We start from the raw sequence: 17993 nt of genomic DNA, 5'->3' as shown, positions 1-17993 counted from the left end.
AGTGTGAATCTTTTACATATTTGAAATAATGTAGCATCAAAAACGTAACCTAAAATTACATGCAGAGCTGTTATCATAATCATTCAGAGTTAAAGGCACCAGAAAACATCATGAGAGGGCAGAAGAGAGAATGGGGTTAGAAAGCTGTTATCCACGGCCGTTCTGTTAAATACGGGTCTCTGACCACTAAAAGGTGAAATTAGAGGGTTAAGAGATGTTTACTATATATCAATAAGTAGTGTGATGGTGTTTGTTGTATTTTCATCAAAAGAAGTCCAACCTGTATGCACATGTACCAAAGAATAGGATCCCTGTTTTTATGTCCCAAGACATGAGATCATAAAGATATATTAAAGCCAGCTGTGTGCTCAACTGCCTCACCCAGATCTGACACACACACACACACACACACACACACACACTCAAAGGAAAGGCTGGTAAAAGAGGGGTGCAACATGTGGAAACATACATAAACTCAGCGGCTGATACACATTCTGCTTTGAGTAGAAACGGATGGATTGTCAAAAACTGAATTTGCACAAATGTCAAGCACATAGACAGCAGCAAGTTTTCAAACAACTGTCGCCTTTCAGAGAAGATAAGACTATTCATTTTAATGATGGGATTTTTCAGTGACTCTGTCTTTCATCGTTATGCCAGCAAGTGAATATCTTTGAATTCATTCAGGAATTAAATTTATGGATGAATCTGAAATTGCATACTCCTTTTGAATATGTATTACTTAAAAAATTATATGGCATGGATGTGTGTAGTATGAATGTCATCTGGATGACTGCATCCATCATGCTTTTATTGTCATGTGACCAGCATCAGTTGTGTTGCTTCAGGGCCATTCAAAAATCCTCTCCCATGGCCTCATGGGATATAAAAGTGTGGATGGATAATATGAATTCGGACATATTACTCACATAATATTTTTCACCTACTATATGGCAGGGATATATGCATATTCAGTGAGTCATTGAATGGGTCATTGAATCAATCATTTAACAAAAAAAAAACAAAAAAAAAAATCACTAATTCAATCAGGAAAGCCAGTGTTGTTTGGAAATGCATACCAATAATTTTCCTGTGGCTTTGTTTGGAACATTTTTTTTAAACAGACAATGTAACTAGTACTGTTGTACCTAATGTATAAGTTACTCAACTAGAATTGTTTTATTGAGATTTTGTATAAATGTTATACTTTTTTATCAATACAATTACAGCTTCTGCAATTAAATGTATGTGAAAGGGACAATTATAGCATTCCATTTCAGTATATTTAAAATGGTATATTTACTGTATAACACATAAAAAGTAAGGTTTAGAACTGCGATTATAATACGAAAATATCAAAAAACAAATATGTATTTTTCATGATCGTGCAGCTCACATTCAAATTCCACAGAAACAAAAGAGACATTCAGCTCCAGTAGCTACACTCTGTACTGAATTTCAGAGCTTCTAGCAGCTTCCAAACTACTCCACTCTCTCATTGTGTGTTTTTCATCCATTTCAGAGGCCTGTGCCATTGGGAATTTATTTAAGATTCTTCCTCTACGTCTCCATGTTTGATTATCCAGATGTCGAAAAAGCTCTAGAGGGCGATGTTTTTTTTTACAGGCTTACTATTTTTTTTTAACAGTCATTGCTTGAGTGTCTTCTTCCCATGTCTCAAACTGAATGGCTAAAAGTAAAATAGAGATTGTTTTTCTTCTTGAGGGTGTCGGGATCTGAAGTCTAGTAATAATCCCTGTCATAGTCCTGCATTCGGTCATAGCTCATCATTTCATTCAAGTTTTGTTCCAAATAGGTAGACATCTCATCTGGGTACAAAAAATACAAAAAGAGATCATAACGCCAATGAAACGGGAAATATTACTGTAGGCCATTAGCTCAGGGTATGACTTTTACCTGGTGGGAGGACTCCTAAAATTGCTGTGGCTGAGACGAGGCCAAGCTCATTTCGAGCGATGCACCTGTATGTGCCAGAATCCATCTGACTGGCCTCTTCGATCTGCAGCCAACTGGAAAGTTCATATTTCTGAGGGCCACCTCGTGACTACAGGAAAAACGTAGAAATGGAAAGACTGAGGTAGATCCCCACATACTTTTTCCTATCTTCTAAACAACAAGATCCATATATAAATGTTTTAGTTCTTGACAAGCGCATTAATCAATTTAAACAGTTACGCCTCGCATATCCCAAATCTTGAAGCCATAAACACCTGCAGAAAACCATTAGACATGAATATTCCCATAAAATCTGTCGACTTTATTTACATTTTCTTTTTACTTGGTGGAAAAATCTGTGTAATTCAGTGTAATGGACTTTAAAATGGTATCATTAGCCAAAATAGGCAAAAATAGATGTTAAAAAAATACTCTCAGGCCATCCAAGATGTAGATGAGTTTGTTTCTTCATTAGAAAAGATTTGGAAAAACTTCCATCACTCAACAATGGATCCCTTGTAGTAAATGGGTGCCGTCAGAATGAAACAGCTGATAAAAGCAACACAATAATCCACAGATAATCTACATGACTCCAGTCCATCAGTTAACATTTTATAAACTGAATGTTTATAATAAATAAAAATAAATCCATCAAGAGGATTTTTTATTATTATTATTATTATTATTTTAAATGTTTGCTTCCAGCTAAATATGAGTCATCTATCCATAATATTGCTTTCTCCTGTGAAAAACTTGTCTTGACTGAATCAGTAGAGAAATATGCAAAAATCCCACAAACAAATTTCAAAACCCTTCTAAACATATATTTCAGTGGTTTTTGATGTGGGAGGACAACAGGGGAAGAAGATGTGTTATGGATTATGAACTTGTATTTTGACCAAGCAACAATTAAGTGTCTTAAAGTTTTGTTTCGTACAAACACGCAGCTTTTTGTTTTACCACACATTTATTGATGGGCTGGAGTCGTGTGGATTGTTTGTTGATTACTGTGATGTTTTTATCAGCAGTTTGGACTCTCATTTGTCACGGCACCCATTCACTGCAAAGGATACATTGATGTGCAAGTGATGTGATGCTAAATGTTTCCAAATCAGTTCTGATGAAGAAACAAACTCATATACACCTGTGAGGGCCTAATCAAGGTGATGTATCACTTTACAGAGTTTCTGTCTTGAAGTACTTTACCTGAACAGATATGTGGGGATCATCACCAGGTAAAATGACCTCTTTTCCATCTTTCCTCCATTCCACTAGTGCCATGGGAAATGCAAACACTTCACAGAGAAATGCTATACTGCTGCCTGTTACATTTACCAGATTATGCGGTGGCACCTTGATAATGGGGACTTACCAGAAATAGAGAGAGAGGGGAAAAGTCATATCAGGGATCACATTCAGAAACCACTTCCTATGTCAGTCCAACTTAAAGAGCTGTTTAAAGGTCATAAATCTCCTCTCTAAAGTCACTGGGAAAATTATAGGGGCCAGTTCCAAAATTCCCAAGTGCTGGCAGCCCAAAGAGAAAAACACTCTTGAGATAACACTTCAAATCACTTGTGAAAGAAAATAAGAAAGAAACAAACAAAACATACAAACAAATAAGTAAATAATGATACAAAAATGCTGATTGGGTGGGTGGGGGGTGCATTTGTGACATCTCTGATTATTAAAAACAAATAAATATTTGTTTTAAGATTAAAGTTTTGAAATTATGTTTATTCCATGCATTAAAAAAATAAGAATAAATATTAGTTGGAAAACACCTGGGATACTCCATGTAAATAAATAAATGAATGACATTTGGGTGAAAACATTTGTGTTCTATTTATTAAAGAATGAAAATGTATTGATATAAAAAATAAATACTGGTTAGAAAAATAGTACTAAACCATGTCTATTCCATGTATTAATTAAATAATGTCAAAAATGTAATTTAATTTGATATTTAAAATATCAAATTAAATTAAATATTCTGTGGGAAAAAAACACTTAATATAACATAACATATGGTGAACATAATTCCACAATAAACAAATAAATAAATACTTTATAGAGGGGAAAAACATTTGAGACACCTCTCTGATTAGATAGATAGATAGATAAAAAAATAAAAAAACACTTTAAAACACAATAGTTTTACTTTGCAAATAAATAAATGTTGGAAAAATATATATTTTTAGAACATTAGGACAAGTATGCATTTATTAAAGATAAAATATTGGTGGGGGGAAACATTTCCATGTATTTAAGAAAGAGAGTGAAATAAATAAACACCTAAATAAATAATGATTGGAAAAAGCTTGTGTTTATTATTCATACCTGTCCTGCACGGCCCGTCGCTCACATTGAGTCCAGGATTAGAATAAGCCGCTTCTTTATATTTGCAGATGTTCATGTAAGTCTGTCCGTCTGAGCCACACAGAGGTTTCTGGGACAAACACACACACTGAGCTTCTGGCTCCTCTGCGTCCGCTCCATCCGACCGGTCCAGTTTGCACTCCAGGTTCTCTCCGCACAGTCCGTAATAGACGTTTCTCTGGCCGAGGTCACAGGTCTGTCCCTCCAGGTTGGCGCACTGAGAACAGCAGCCGCAGCTGTCCCGCACCAGCCCCGCTCTACAGCCCAGCGGCAGCGGGCACAGCTCCGACACACACTCCTCACACTCCTGGGTTCTGTTCCCCTCGTCAAACTCATCCGTGCCTTTGTAATAGTCAAAGGTGGCCAGGTCCTCGTCCATGTAGTCATCTTTGTAATTGGGGAAACCGTCTGCAGGTCTGATGCTCAGAACCAAAACGGCAAACATAACCGTGTGCATTAACATCTTGAGAGCTTATGTCTCGTGGCCAGGCTATGCATGCAATAAATGCAACTTTTTCCCAAAAGCTGCGGCTTCATCCCCGACTGTCTCCACTGCAGCCTCTCAGCCTCTGAAACCATCTGTGGCTGAAAGAAAATAAATGCAGCTATCCTCCCCCACTCCCGCGAACTCACCGCTTCGTCCTACATAGATATATACACTAGATGTCGCCTTAGCTACGGCAGTTCATTGGAACGAATGCGTCAACAGAGCCGCCGTCTTGGAACAACAAACTTTATACTTTATTAAATGTTTAGATTTCCTTTCCTTTAAATAATTCCCCTTTCTTTATCATTTTCTTTTTGTTAATGTAACACTTTTTTGCTATGAAGTTGTTGAAGTGTTCTATGTCTCTATTCTTTATATTTTGTTATTCTTAAAATTATTGTTACAATTATTGTTCTAACACATACTGTAAATGGAATGTTCAAATAAAGCATTTGAAAATATAAATAATAAAAAATAAATAAAATCACCATAAATCGTCATAAATGTGATTTTCAAATTATTATTATTTTATTTATTTTTTTGGTTCGTTCCAACGGTCAGACCTGTATTAATCATCGAGTCCAGAGAAAATGTAAGGTTTTGATATATATCAAAATATAATGCATAGTAAGCCTAAGTTTATTAGTAACATTCTTCTACTTGAGTTAACTTCAAATGAACTATCGCTAACTTAGCCTACTGCATTCAAAATTGCAATGGTGTGATTATGTTAATTTAAACATTTTAATTGTATTGGTTTATTAAATATGATACACAACGCAATTTGCTTGTGGAAGCAAATCACAAATTTGAGAGGAACATAATGTGAAAGTTAGATAGTTGAGGTACCGTTTAAACTCTTTATTCCTGTCCCGCAATACTTTTGCCACATTAAAATAAGTATGTAGCTACTAAAGTTACATTCATACAAAACCCCCTTAAATCAGTGTAGTGTCACACAGCGCCAGTCGGAGAAACTACTGAATAGATACCCCCGCAAAAAAATGTCCACATTTCCAACATCTTACGATCATATTACATTGATATAAATACATTCTGTTCATTGTCGGTTTTCCTAACTGTCAAAAACTAATGGGTAATTTATATGGATTAGCTGCGGTCGTTAACCAAGGACTGAAACAAACTAACTTAACCAGAAATATAATTTCGTAAAATTCATAATCAGAATGAGCTTTATTGTCAAGTATATTTATACAAGTGAGATTTTTTTTTTTTTTTTGTGACAGAAGCTCAGCGCAACAGAATGATGGCGACAGAACAAAAAACACATTAAAAAAAAGGTAAGGAATGACACATAATAAAAGAATAAAAAATACAAATAAGTAGGTAAGAATGACAACATACAAATTGACAGTTGTGTGTGCGGGTATATAGGCAGTTTTGTATGTACAGGCATATTATGTGCAAAAATTGAAATGTACACTAAGTATGTGACTTCCATTCTAAAAACAATTTCCTACTATGGAAGTCAATGGGACCAGTTAACTGTTTGGTTACTGACATTTTTCAAAATATCTTCCTCTGTGTTCAGCAGAAGAAAGAAATTCGAACAGGTTTGAAACAACATGAGGGTGAGTATATGATGACAGAATTTCCATTTTAAAGTTAACTACCCCTTTAACTTCAACTATTCAACTGCCACCGAAGTGCCTCTTTATTTTCCACACACCTCACAGATCTTTATGAATTGCAATGGATTCTCATGGATGAACCATGGCAGCCCTGCAGGACTGCAACCCTCTTTCGTTGATTTGATGCCTTCCCTCAAAGAAAAGAAAAAAAGTTTAATGATACTGTTATAAGAAGTTCATTTACTGGCCTGTTGCATTGAAGCGGTTTCACTTTTTACTTTAGTATTAGTTTTTTTCTTTCGTCTTCGGATCACAAATTAATCTAAGCTTTCTGACCCTGCATAGACAGCAAGGGAGCTACTCATGTTCAAGGCCCAGAAAGGTATAAAATACATTAAGTTAGTCCATGTGACACTAGTGGTTCAAGCATAATGTTGTGAAGATACAAAAACACTGTTTGTGCAAAAAAAAAAAAAAAGGTGCAGAGTATCTGGGTCCTATGTCAGAATGCGGGCTCCTACGTCACCAGCATCACATGCATGTGTTGTGGTACTTAATGCACATTGAATGACACAGAAGAGAAGAAATGGTTATACAAAGAAATTATATTTTTTAATCTACTTGCCCACAAAAAGTATTCTTGTGGTTTCATTAAGTGAAGGTTGAACCACTGATGCCACACAGACTATTTTATAGATGTCCTTACTACCTTTCTAGCACTGAACGTGGTAATTACATTGCTGTCTATGCAGGGTCAGAAAGGTCATGGATTTCATAACAAACATCTTAATTTGTGTTCCGAAGAAGAATGAAGTTCTTGGGATTTGGATCAACATGAGGGTGAGTAATAAATAACATAATTTTTATTTTTGGATGAACTATTTAAACTACCTTTAAACTCAGATAATTAGGTCAAATACTATACGCTGAATAAACAGGTAATTTTGCATAATCATAGATCTGTAAAATAAATGAAGCAATGGTATAAAAAGTTACAATCAAGCTAAAATATTAAGACCTGTAGTAATTGATTTCACAGAGGAAAAAAAATTTAATGTCATTTTGATTATCAAAGATAAAACAGTTTTAAGGGATACAATTATTGACTAGAAAGTCAAAAAGTAGTCATTTTAATTAATTTTAAATACTTCTGCATTTACAAATTACATTTAACCTTTGTCTTCAATATTTTGCAGCACTAATAAAAGCTATGCAGGACAAGATAAACAAGGGTGCGGATATGCTGTCAAGAAGATGAGTCTCCTCAGAAGAGTGGAGGCTCCACCCGCAGACAGTTCAGAAGATATGGGACGTCTTTGGCAAAGCAGAAATAGACCTCTTCGCCTCAAAAGACAACTCTCATTGAGCAACATATTTTTCCAAGATCGAGGACGAGTTGTCCCAGGACTGGCCCAACCATTTTCTTTACGCTTTTCCTCTGGTTCCTCTGATTCCCCAAGTAATCAGGCGGGTCAGGGACCAGAGATGCAGGGTTCTTCTTGTAGCCCCACTCTGGGAAAATCATAACTGGATAGCCGACCTGTCACAGATGCTGACTGCGGCCCCATGGCCCGTTCCTCTGCGACGGGACCTTCTTTCTCAGGTGGACGGAACGATTTGGCATCTGCACCCAGAGATGTGGTCTCTGGACCTTTGGTCGCTCGACGGGAACCCACGGGACTCCCTGAGCGTGTGCTAAACACAATTTCACAGGCTAGAGCTCCGTCTGCATGATGCCTATATGCCCCTAAATGGTCTGTGCTCTCCACATGGTGCTCAGACCATGGTGAAAACCTCTCTGCATTAAAAAACACAGAGGACGATCGAGAGCTGAATCTGCTTTGCCCAGTGAGGGCTCTAAAAAAAGTCTACATAGAGCGTTCTGCACCAATAAGGCGATCAGAGCAGCTCTTCATATGCTTTGGAAACCGTGCCAGAGGGTTACCGGTCTCAAAGCAAAGGCTTTCGAAGTGGATTGTGGACGCAATCCAGCTAGCCTACTCTTCTTTGGGCCTGCAAAGCCCTATTGGAGTAAGAGCCCATTCGACGAGAGCAGTGTCTTCATCCTGGGCATGGTCTATTGGTGTGACTATCGCAGAAATTTGTGAGGCCGCTGGTTGGAACTCGCCGTCCGCATTTGCTAGATTTTATAATCTAGACGTCCCGGCACTTCATGCTAGGGTACTTTCTGTGTAAAGGTCACCTTTTTGTTCCTCATTTGTATGCTCTTGGCCATTCTTTGCCCAAGACTGAAACTCTGCTCGTATGCACTCTGTCCCTTTGGTACTCAGGCGATATGAACACGGGATGATCAGGCTAGGCCATACGTAACTTCATTGAGCTTATTCAGCTCCTAGTTGCTATTGTCATATCTTGGTATCACAGATCAAGTATGATTGCATTGGTCGCCCCCCCTTCTTATCATGATGTGATTGAACTGGGTTTCCATAAGCGTCTTCGACGCAGTATGAGTGAAGAATTAAAAAGGTAACCTCGTTTCTCTGAAATGCGGGAACGAGTACTGCGTTCCTTGCCTTGCTAAAAGGCTGCACAACTCAGTCATTGCTTCAGTCGAAGTAGCCTGAATTCCTTTGGCGAAGCGGCCAATGTATAGCCAGACCCCCCGCCCATTTTGGCGGGGCTAGGGCGGGCTTCGCCAAAACCAATGGCCGTGCAATTTCACTGCGTGATTGAATAAGGCTTCAGTTCAGAAGAAAAAAATGAGTTTTTCCCATAAGCGTCTTTGACGCAGTACTCGTTCCCGTATTTCAGGGAACCAAGGTTACGTTAGTAACCGATTACACTTTACATTATATTTGTCAGCTCGTTGTTATCGTACTCACACGTCAACGCTGCTTTGCTTAAATGGTGATTAGACTCACTGATTTAGGCGTAAATAACTTGAACACGAGAGTGAACATGAAAGCGCAGTGTTTTTTTATGCCACGAATTTCCCGCTCAGTCTCTGACTGTCACACACAACCACACAACTGTGTGCGCACACACACTAAATGAATTTGATAATTCAATATTACTTTTTCTATTGTAATAAATTATAAATACAAGAGGATCGAAATGTCGTGAAATTAACCTCTAACGTTAGCAACCACATTTTGTCAACTTAATGAAATAATGTAGCCTATGTTAAATTAAAAAAAAATAAAAAAATAAGTAATAACGTTAGTTGGCTAAATTTTAAGCCTTAGTTTGCTGACTAGCTAGGCTACTACATAACTGGCCAAACTGGATTAGCAACGGTCCAATGTGATCAATAAACATTAATATTGTAAACAAATACATGGATGATTACTTTGTAGATGTAATTTTACAAGTCATTACACAAATATGAACGAATATTTACTTACCAGATTTGATGATGATGGAAGATAAATCTGCCTTGTGCCAACAAACTCTCCAGCTTTGCCGAGACCTGTTACGCGCTCCACGTGATCTCGCTATTAAAGGGGGGGTGAAATGCTCGTTTTCACTCAATATCCTGTTAATCTTGAGTACCTATAGAGTAGTACTGCATCCTTCATAACTCCAAAAAGTATTTAGTTTTATTATATTCATAAGAGAAAGATAGTCTGTACCGATTTTTCCCGGAAAAACACGAGCGCTTGGAGGCGTGACGTGTGGGCGGAGCTAAAGAATCACAAGCGCCAGTTGCGTTGAGAAGCTGTGACAGCTGTGAAGGCTGAAACTGAACGAGAGCAGCAGCAGCAAGGACTCGCTCCGAGCGGGGCTCGAACCCGGGTCTCCGATGGGAGGCGAGATATTTTAAGCAGTTTTACTCACCGCCTGTGGTTCCAACACACAATCGTGACCCTTTTTCGTTGGGATTGCATCATCCTTAAGAAATAAACAATACGAAAATCCGTCGTCAAACTGGGCTTTGTTGCATTTTAGAAATGCAGGGAACAAACACAAACACTTGCACAACTCCGTTAAAGCTCTGTAAAAATAAACTCCATCCACTGGTCCCTTAATGCTGTTTTTTCTTTGGTAATCTGTGCAGGGTTGTCTTGCCCTGGCAACCAAAAACACACTCCTTTTGTGACATTTCGCGACGCTCTCTCTCTGATCAGTGAATGTCTCTGCTCTGCTATACGGGAGCGCGCGCTCTTCCGGCAAACATGCCCTCAGGACCCATATAAGGAAATTCCGCTCCATCTAACGTCACACAGAGCCATACTCGAAAAAAACTTTCCGAAACTTGTGACAAACCGGAAGGAGTATTTTTGGAACAGAAATACTCCTTCAAACGTACAACTTAATTTTTTAAACTTTGTCCATGTTTAGCATGGGAATCCAACTCTTTAACAGTGTAAAAAACTCAGTATGCATGAAATAGCATTTCACCCCCCCTTTAGTATTGAGGCAGGGCCGGCCCGAGGCATAAGCGAACTAAGCGACTGCTTGGGGCCCCCCAATAATTATTATTATTATTATTATTATTTATTTTATTTATTTTTTTACAATTAAATAGCCTTACTTAAACAAGTGATATACATGAATGAATGAATGAATAATGAACTAATAAATTAATAATTCAAGACAAAAAAAAAACTTATTTACCAACAACTGCTGCTGTGTCAATTGCGCATGGACACCTCGCGTGCATTGACAATTCGCGCCGGCGCGCAAGTGCGCGTCACTGTGATAAATGATAAGCCATGTCCAAAAAGGATGTATCCCTCTGGTGCCGAAAAGAGAAAGAAGAAAAGGACTTAAAGTTGGCTTGTCGTTGGACGTTCGAGTGTATCAAACTTAGGGACCGTCTCTAAAGTTACATGCGATATTGGGATACACTTTTCTAACGTCAGTAGCATTTGAGGAGAATGACTTACAGTCATAAAAACAACTGTAATTGTTCATCTAGGTGTCAGCTATAATGCACTATTGAATATAATGTTGAATATTTATTAAAATAAACTGTAAAGTATATGTAAATTATGCTACTTTTTCACATGGGCTCAAAGGCAAATTTGAAGCTCAGTAGCATTTGAGGAGAAAGACTTGCAGTCATAAAACAATTGTAATGTGTTCATTTAGGGGTCAGCTACAAAATAAAGTATAAATAATTTAGGTAAAAACGAGGCCCGTTTATCACTTTCAGGCACATTCCTGTTAAAGTTAAAGTTAAAAATGTGCATATCACAACCCTTACAAAAAATAAACCATGGTTTTATCATAGTAAAACTGCTTAATTTCCTTTTGCATGATTTCTGAATTCTTAAGACTATGAAATAAATTAGTCATAATAAAGTTATAGGTAAATGTTGAATGGTACAATTGTAATTAGTAAATAATACAATTTATTATTTTACTTTTTTATTTGATTAAAGTTCTATTTTCACCCCTATAGTAGGTGTTTATTTTCCATCATCATATTTGAGGAAGGGGGGCACAACAATACAATCCTGCTGTCCTGATGTCATCAGTGACTTTGCCTCCTGAAAAGCTAGGACGGAACAAATTTGAGGTCATTGTTGAACAATTGTCATTGTTGAATCCTAGCTGTTCTTATGTTTGCTTTCATTATTTAAGTTTTTAACTATTTGTAGCATTATATTTTTTATTATATTAATGTTTGTCTATTTTGGTTTAATTTAAAAGATTGCACATTTTTAATCCAAATTATTTATTTCATGTTTTGTGACAGTTTGTATTCAGAAGTTTAAGAGTGAAGTATGTTAAGTATTGATTTTTATTTATTTATTTTGTATTAATACATAACCTCACTGTATTAATTTATAATGTAACATTATAGTGTGACATTTGTGTCAATAATCTTGAAGCACAGGTGACTCCACGTGGTGGAAGGGGGGCCCCCAAATCAAATTCTGCCTAGGGCCCCCAAGAGGCTTGGGCCGGAACTGTATTGAGGACTTGGTTCAGCATATGTTTTTAAGTTGCAGAAACTTGTACTCTAGTTAAATCAACTTACAGACTAGTTGAGATAGTGAAAACTTAACATTCTAAGTTGAACAAACAAATTTAGAAACTACAAGTTGTAACTTACAAATTTACATTGAACAAACTAAAATTTGGAATCATTTTTTACAGTGCAGGCTTTAAGAGTTCCACTCAAGCTACTGGGTCCACTCTTACTTTATTAGCTTTTTGGCTTTTTATAGTGACTATGACTCCCTCTGGTGATAGGCGTTTATATTTAATCAATAATAATTAATTAATAACGGAAATTAAACAATACCAAAATATTTTGAAATATTAATATGTATTAAGCTCAACACTTTTCTCAATGCTTAACTAAACCATTACCCTGAATGACAAAACATCTACTTCAGCTTATATTGCAGGGAACCAAATAGCGACCTTTTTCAAACAGTGAACTTGAAGTTAAGCACAATTATTCATATCTGCTTATTTAAAATGATAATAATAATAATAATAATAATAAATAAAGTAAAAATAAAGAAATAAATACAAATAAGCAGTTCTTTTAATATAAAGGACTATATTGTTTTAACTTGTTATTTTATATATTTATTTAAAGATAAACATATCTTTTTTCCAGACATTTTTACACTTTGGAACATTATTTCCAAAGTGATTAAGAATCATCAGCAAAGCAAGAAGACCACCCCTTCCCTATTCCTTAAAATAGAAATCTTTCAATTCCCTTTATCTATTTATCCTTTTAATATTCGGTTTTCATTGTACATGTGACTCTGGACCACAAAACCGGTCTTAAATCGCTGTTTATGCCAAAAACTCATAGGATATAAAGTAAAGATAATTTTCCATGAAGATATTTTGTAAATTCCCTACTGTAAAAGTATTAAAACTTGATTTTTGATTAGTAATATGCATTGCTAACTTCATATAGACAATTTCAAAGGCGATTTTCTCAATATTTTGATTTATTTGCACCCTCAGATTCCAGATTTTCAGATTGTTTTATCTCAAATGAATATTGTCCTATCAAAACAAACCATACAAGAACTGCTTATTTATTCAGCTTGCAGTATAAACCAATGGTCAAAAAACTTACCCCCAATAATTATTATTATTATTTTTTATTTTTATTTTTTTTTATTTTTTTACAATTAAATAGCCTAACTTAAACAAGTGATATACATGGATAAATGAATGAATAATGAACGAATAGATTAATAATTCAAGACAAAAAAAAAAAAAACTTATTTACCAACAACTGCTGCTGTGTCTGCTAGCGTTTGAGTCATGCGCAATTGCGCATAGACACCTCGCGTGCATTGACAATTCAAGTGCGCGTCACTGTGATAAATGATAAGCCATGTCACAAAAAGGATGTATCCCTCTGGTGCCAAAAAGAGAAAGAAGAAAAGGACTTAAAGTTGGCTTGTCGTTGGACGTTCGAGTGTATCAAACTTAGGGACCGTCTCTAAAGTTACATGCGATATTGGGATACACTTTTCTAACGTCAGTAGCATTTGAGGAGAATGACTTACAGTCATAAAAACAACTGTAATTGTTCATCTAGGTGTCAGCTATAATGCACTATTGAATATAATGTTGAATATTTATTAAAATAAACTGTAAAGTATATGTAAATTATGCTACTTTTTCACATGAGCTCAAAGGCAAATTTGAAGCTCAGTAGCATATGAGGAGAAAGACTTGCAGTCATAAAACAATTGTAATGTGTTCATTTAGGTGTCAGCTACAAAATAAAGTATAAATAATTTAGGTAAAAACGAGGCCCGTTTATCACTTTCAGGCACATTCCTGTTAAAGTTAAAGTTAAAAATGTGCATATCACAACCCTTACAAAAAATAAACCATGGTTTTATCATAGTAAAACTGCTTAATTTCCTTTTGCATGATTTCTGAATTCTTAAGACTATGAAATAAATTAGTCATAATAAAGTTATAGGTAAATGTTGAATGGTACAATTGTAATTAGTAAATAATACAATTTATTATTTTACTTTTTTATTTGATTAAAGTTCTATTTTCACCCCTATAGTAGGTGTTTATTTTCCATCATCATATTTGAGGAAGGGGGGCACAACAATACAATCCTGCTGTCCTGATGTCATCAGTGACTTTGCCTCCTGAAAAGCTAGGACGGAACAAATTTGAGGTCATTGTTGAACAATTGTCATTGTTGAATCCTAGCTGTTCTTATGTTTGCTTTCATTATTTAAGTTTTTAACTATTTGTAGCATTATATTTTTTATTATATTAATGTTTGTCTATTTTGGTTTAATTTAAAAGATTGCACATTTTTAATCCAAATTATTTATTTCATGTTTTGTGACAGTTTGTATTCAGAAGTTTAAGAGTGAAGTTAAGTATTGATTTTTATTTATTTATTTTGTATTAATACATAACCTCACTGTATTAATTTATAATGTAACATTATAGTGTGACATTTGTGTCAATAATCTTGAAGCACAGGTGACTCCACGTGGTGGGAGGGGGGCCCCCAAATCAAATTCTGCCTAGGGCCCCCAAGAGGCTTGGGCCGGAACTGTATTGAGGACTTGGTTCAGCATATGTTTTTAAGTTGCAGAAACTTGTACTCTAGTTAAATCAACTTACAGACTAGTTGAGATAGTGAAAACTTAACATTCTAAGTTGAACAAACAAATTTAGAAACTACAAGTTGTAACTTACAAATTTACATTGAACAAACTAAAATTTGGAATCATTTTTACAGTGCAGGCTTTAAGAGTTCCACTCAAGCTACTGGGTCCACTCTTACTTTATTAGCTTTTTGGCTTTTTATAGTGACTATGACTCCCTCTGGTGATAGGCGTTTATAGTTAATCAATAATAATTAATTAATAACGGAAATTAAACAATACCAAAATATTTTGAAATATTAATATGTATTAAGCTCAACACTTTTCTCAATGCTTAACTAAACCATTACCCTGAATGACAAAACATCTACTTCAGCTTATATTGCAGGGAACCAAATAGCGACCTTTTTCAAACAGTGAACTTGAAGTTAAGCACAATTATTCATATCTGCTTATTTAAAATGATAATAATAATAATAATAATAATAAATAAAGTAAAAATAAAGAAATAAATACAAATAAGCAGTTCTTTTAATATAAAGGACTATATTGTTTTAACTTGTTATTTTATATATTTATTTAAAGATAAACATATCTTTTTTCCAGACATTTTTACACTTTGGAACATTATTTCCAAAGTGATTAAGAATCATCAGCAAAGCAAGAAGACCACCCCTTCCCTATTCCTTAAAATAGAAATCTTTCAATTCCCTTTATCTATTTATCCTTTTAATATTCGGTTTTCATTGTACATGTGACTCTGAATAATAATAATAATAATAAATAATAATAAATAATAATAATAATAAAATGAATATTGTCCTATCAAAACAAACCATACACGAACTGCTTATTTATTCAGCTTGCAGTATAAACCAATGGTCAAAAAACTTACCCCTTATGACTGGATTTGTGGTCTATGGTCACAAATCATTAACCAATTATTTAATTTAACTTATGTAACATCATTAAATAATCCATCTCTATCATAGTCATAAATGTTGTTAATTCCACTATTCTGTGTTTACTGTTCATTACAGCTCTAAAATAAATATTTGTTTCATAAAGAGTAATTGTTTGGTTCACCAGACCAGTGTGAGAGGAGGAGAACAGACTCAGTTGAGGTGGGGTTACAGACAGCTTATAAAAGGGCTGTTTAAGTGACTACAGAGCATTTTCACATCCACTTCCTTCTCAAACATCTTACAAAGACACTGTCACTGCCAGATTTTGAAAAGAAAACATGGTAACATTATCTTTTGTTCTTCTCTTGCTTTCAGTCCAGTGGTCCTGGGCTCAGGAAGACCCTCTTCTGCCTTTCTCTGAACACCTGGACCCCGAGCACAAAGTGCGGCTGAAGTGGGGATTTGATGAGATCCAGGGTTTCATCTTGTTTGAGCTCACTGTCAACACCAACGGCTGGGTCGGTTTTGGCTTCAGCCCCAAAGGAGGAATGACTGGAGCAGATGTTGTTATTGGAGGAGTTGGACCCGGTGGCAGTTACTTTACGGTAAAAACTGATAACCGTCAGAGTGAACCAGCAACTCATTTTATATTCTTTTGATATTTTGTTCTTTATGTTCTTGATTTTTATGAATATTTCAAATTTAGTAATTTTTTTAATAGGGTTTCCTAGTCTTTCACATCATCAAGGCAAACTGATAACTAACAGTAAGTCACTTATGAAGTGCTGATTAGCTTTATAGTTAACTCTGGAACTACACTTTTGTTGTGCATTGTCCCATAAATGAAATAAACTAAAAACTTAAGGTGAAGTTACACATTTTTTGTACTGTATACTGTCGATGTTGATTCGTCATGTTTCAGGCACACATAAACATCGAAATGAGCTTGTTAATTATCGCATTAATTTTTTAATGCTGACAAATATTTTATCACACATTAGTACAGTTTTTTATTATTATAAAAGTCCGTTGCTCACTGGCTCTGAATACACATAAAGAAAAATCATGGGTCGCAGGAGGGGATGCTCCTGATCAAATTATTTAGGCTAAGCATCAACATTCACAAACCACTGTCCACTGTTATTTTTAACAAAAAAGAATACAACAGCTGGTAATTATGATAAGTTGGAAATAGGAAGTTTAAAAATTTGACGATGCTTCCATTCACCGTTTCTTCGGTCCATTCACTATGCACACTTTTTTATAAAATTAAAAATGTCCATAATAAGGTACAAATCCATTTAAACTTACAGCTGTTGGGCAACTGAGGGGCAACTGTGGCCTAATGGTTAGAGAGACGGACTAGTTACCAGAAGGTTGCTGGTTCGAGTCTCGGTGCTGGGAGGAGTTGTAGGGTGGGGGAGTGAATGAACAGTGCTCTCTTCCACCCTCAATAGGCTGCACCCATGGCTGAAGTGCCCTTGAGCAAAGCACTAAACCCCCAGTAGCTCCCCAGGTGCTGGATCTATAGCTGCCCACTGGTCCGGGTGTGTGTTCACGGTGTCTTCACTTCTCACTGCTGTGTGTGTGCACTTGGATGGGTTAAATGCAAAGCACCAATTCTGAGTATGGGCTACCATACTTGGCAAATGTCATGTCTTTCTTTCACTTTGATCACTACACAGAATACCGTATTTTCCGGACTATAAGTCGCATTTTTTTTTTATAGTTTGGCTGTGTCACTTGAACCAGTTATGCTCTGTGATTGGGTATACGTCAGGGCTTACGTATGGGTGACGGACATACAGAAAGATAACACAAGAGAGATTCTCGTGTATGCGGTTGCTTCATGCTGAATAAAGCGAGTTAAAGACGATCTACTGTCTCTTCATATATCTATATATATTATACGAAGATAGATACGCTTCACATGGTGTCAGAAGTGAACCGACACAGCACGCTGACTGAAGGAAGTAGTTTGACAGGAGAAAACCGGACAGGATGGCAAAGTTTTCGGCGCCGGAGCAGCTTAACTTCGCTAAACCGGAGGATTGGCCCGATTGGAAACAACGCTTCTCCCGGTATCGAATAGCAACGAAACTTAACAAAGAGCCAGCCGATGTTCAGGTCAGCGCAC

The 17993-nt window shown here is 36.1% G+C and overlaps 2 protein-coding genes across 4 annotated transcripts in view; one reads left to right on the top strand and one right to left on the bottom strand.

The window, feature by feature from the left end:
* Positions 1 to 1164: 1164 nt before the first annotated feature.
* LOC127963688 (kazal-type serine protease inhibitor domain-containing protein 1-like) overlaps positions 1165 to 17993 on the bottom strand; it is a 65732-nt gene continuing 48903 nt past the window's right edge. The window contains exons 1-4 of one of the 2 annotated variants that reach the window (XM_052563729.1): positions 4297 to 4946; positions 3163 to 3323; positions 1918 to 2065; positions 1165 to 1829 (exon numbers count right to left, since the gene is read on the bottom strand). In XM_052563729.1, the coding sequence (XP_052419689.1) occupies positions 1744 to 1829; positions 1918 to 2065; positions 3163 to 3323; positions 4297 to 4798 (897 nt within the window). In that variant the 5' untranslated portion in view covers positions 4799 to 4946 and the 3' untranslated portion in view covers positions 1165 to 1743. Of the gene's footprint in view, positions 1830 to 1917; positions 2066 to 3162; positions 3324 to 4296; positions 4947 to 17993 lie in introns of those variants that run through there. The other variant, XM_052563730.1, reaches the window with a different exon arrangement.
* Positions 16110 to 17993, top strand: part of LOC127963684 (DBH-like monooxygenase protein 2 homolog) — a 69234-nt gene continuing 67350 nt past the window's right edge. The window contains exon 1 of one of the 2 annotated variants that reach the window (XM_052563726.1): positions 16110 to 16461. In XM_052563726.1, coding sequence (XP_052419686.1) covers positions 16195 to 16461 — 267 coding nt within the window. In that variant the 5' untranslated portion in view covers positions 16110 to 16194. The remainder of the gene's footprint in view (positions 16462 to 17993) is intronic. The other variant, XM_052563725.1, reaches the window with a different exon arrangement.

This window comes from Carassius gibelio, chromosome B8, assembly GCF_023724105.1.
Source record: "Carassius gibelio isolate Cgi1373 ecotype wild population from Czech Republic chromosome B8, carGib1.2-hapl.c, whole genome shotgun sequence".
In the NCBI taxonomy this organism is placed as follows: Eukaryota; Metazoa; Chordata; class Actinopteri; order Cypriniformes; family Cyprinidae; genus Carassius; species Carassius gibelio.
The sequence above is the reverse complement of the archived record's forward strand: the minus strand, read 5'-3'. Positions and strand labels throughout refer to the sequence as shown.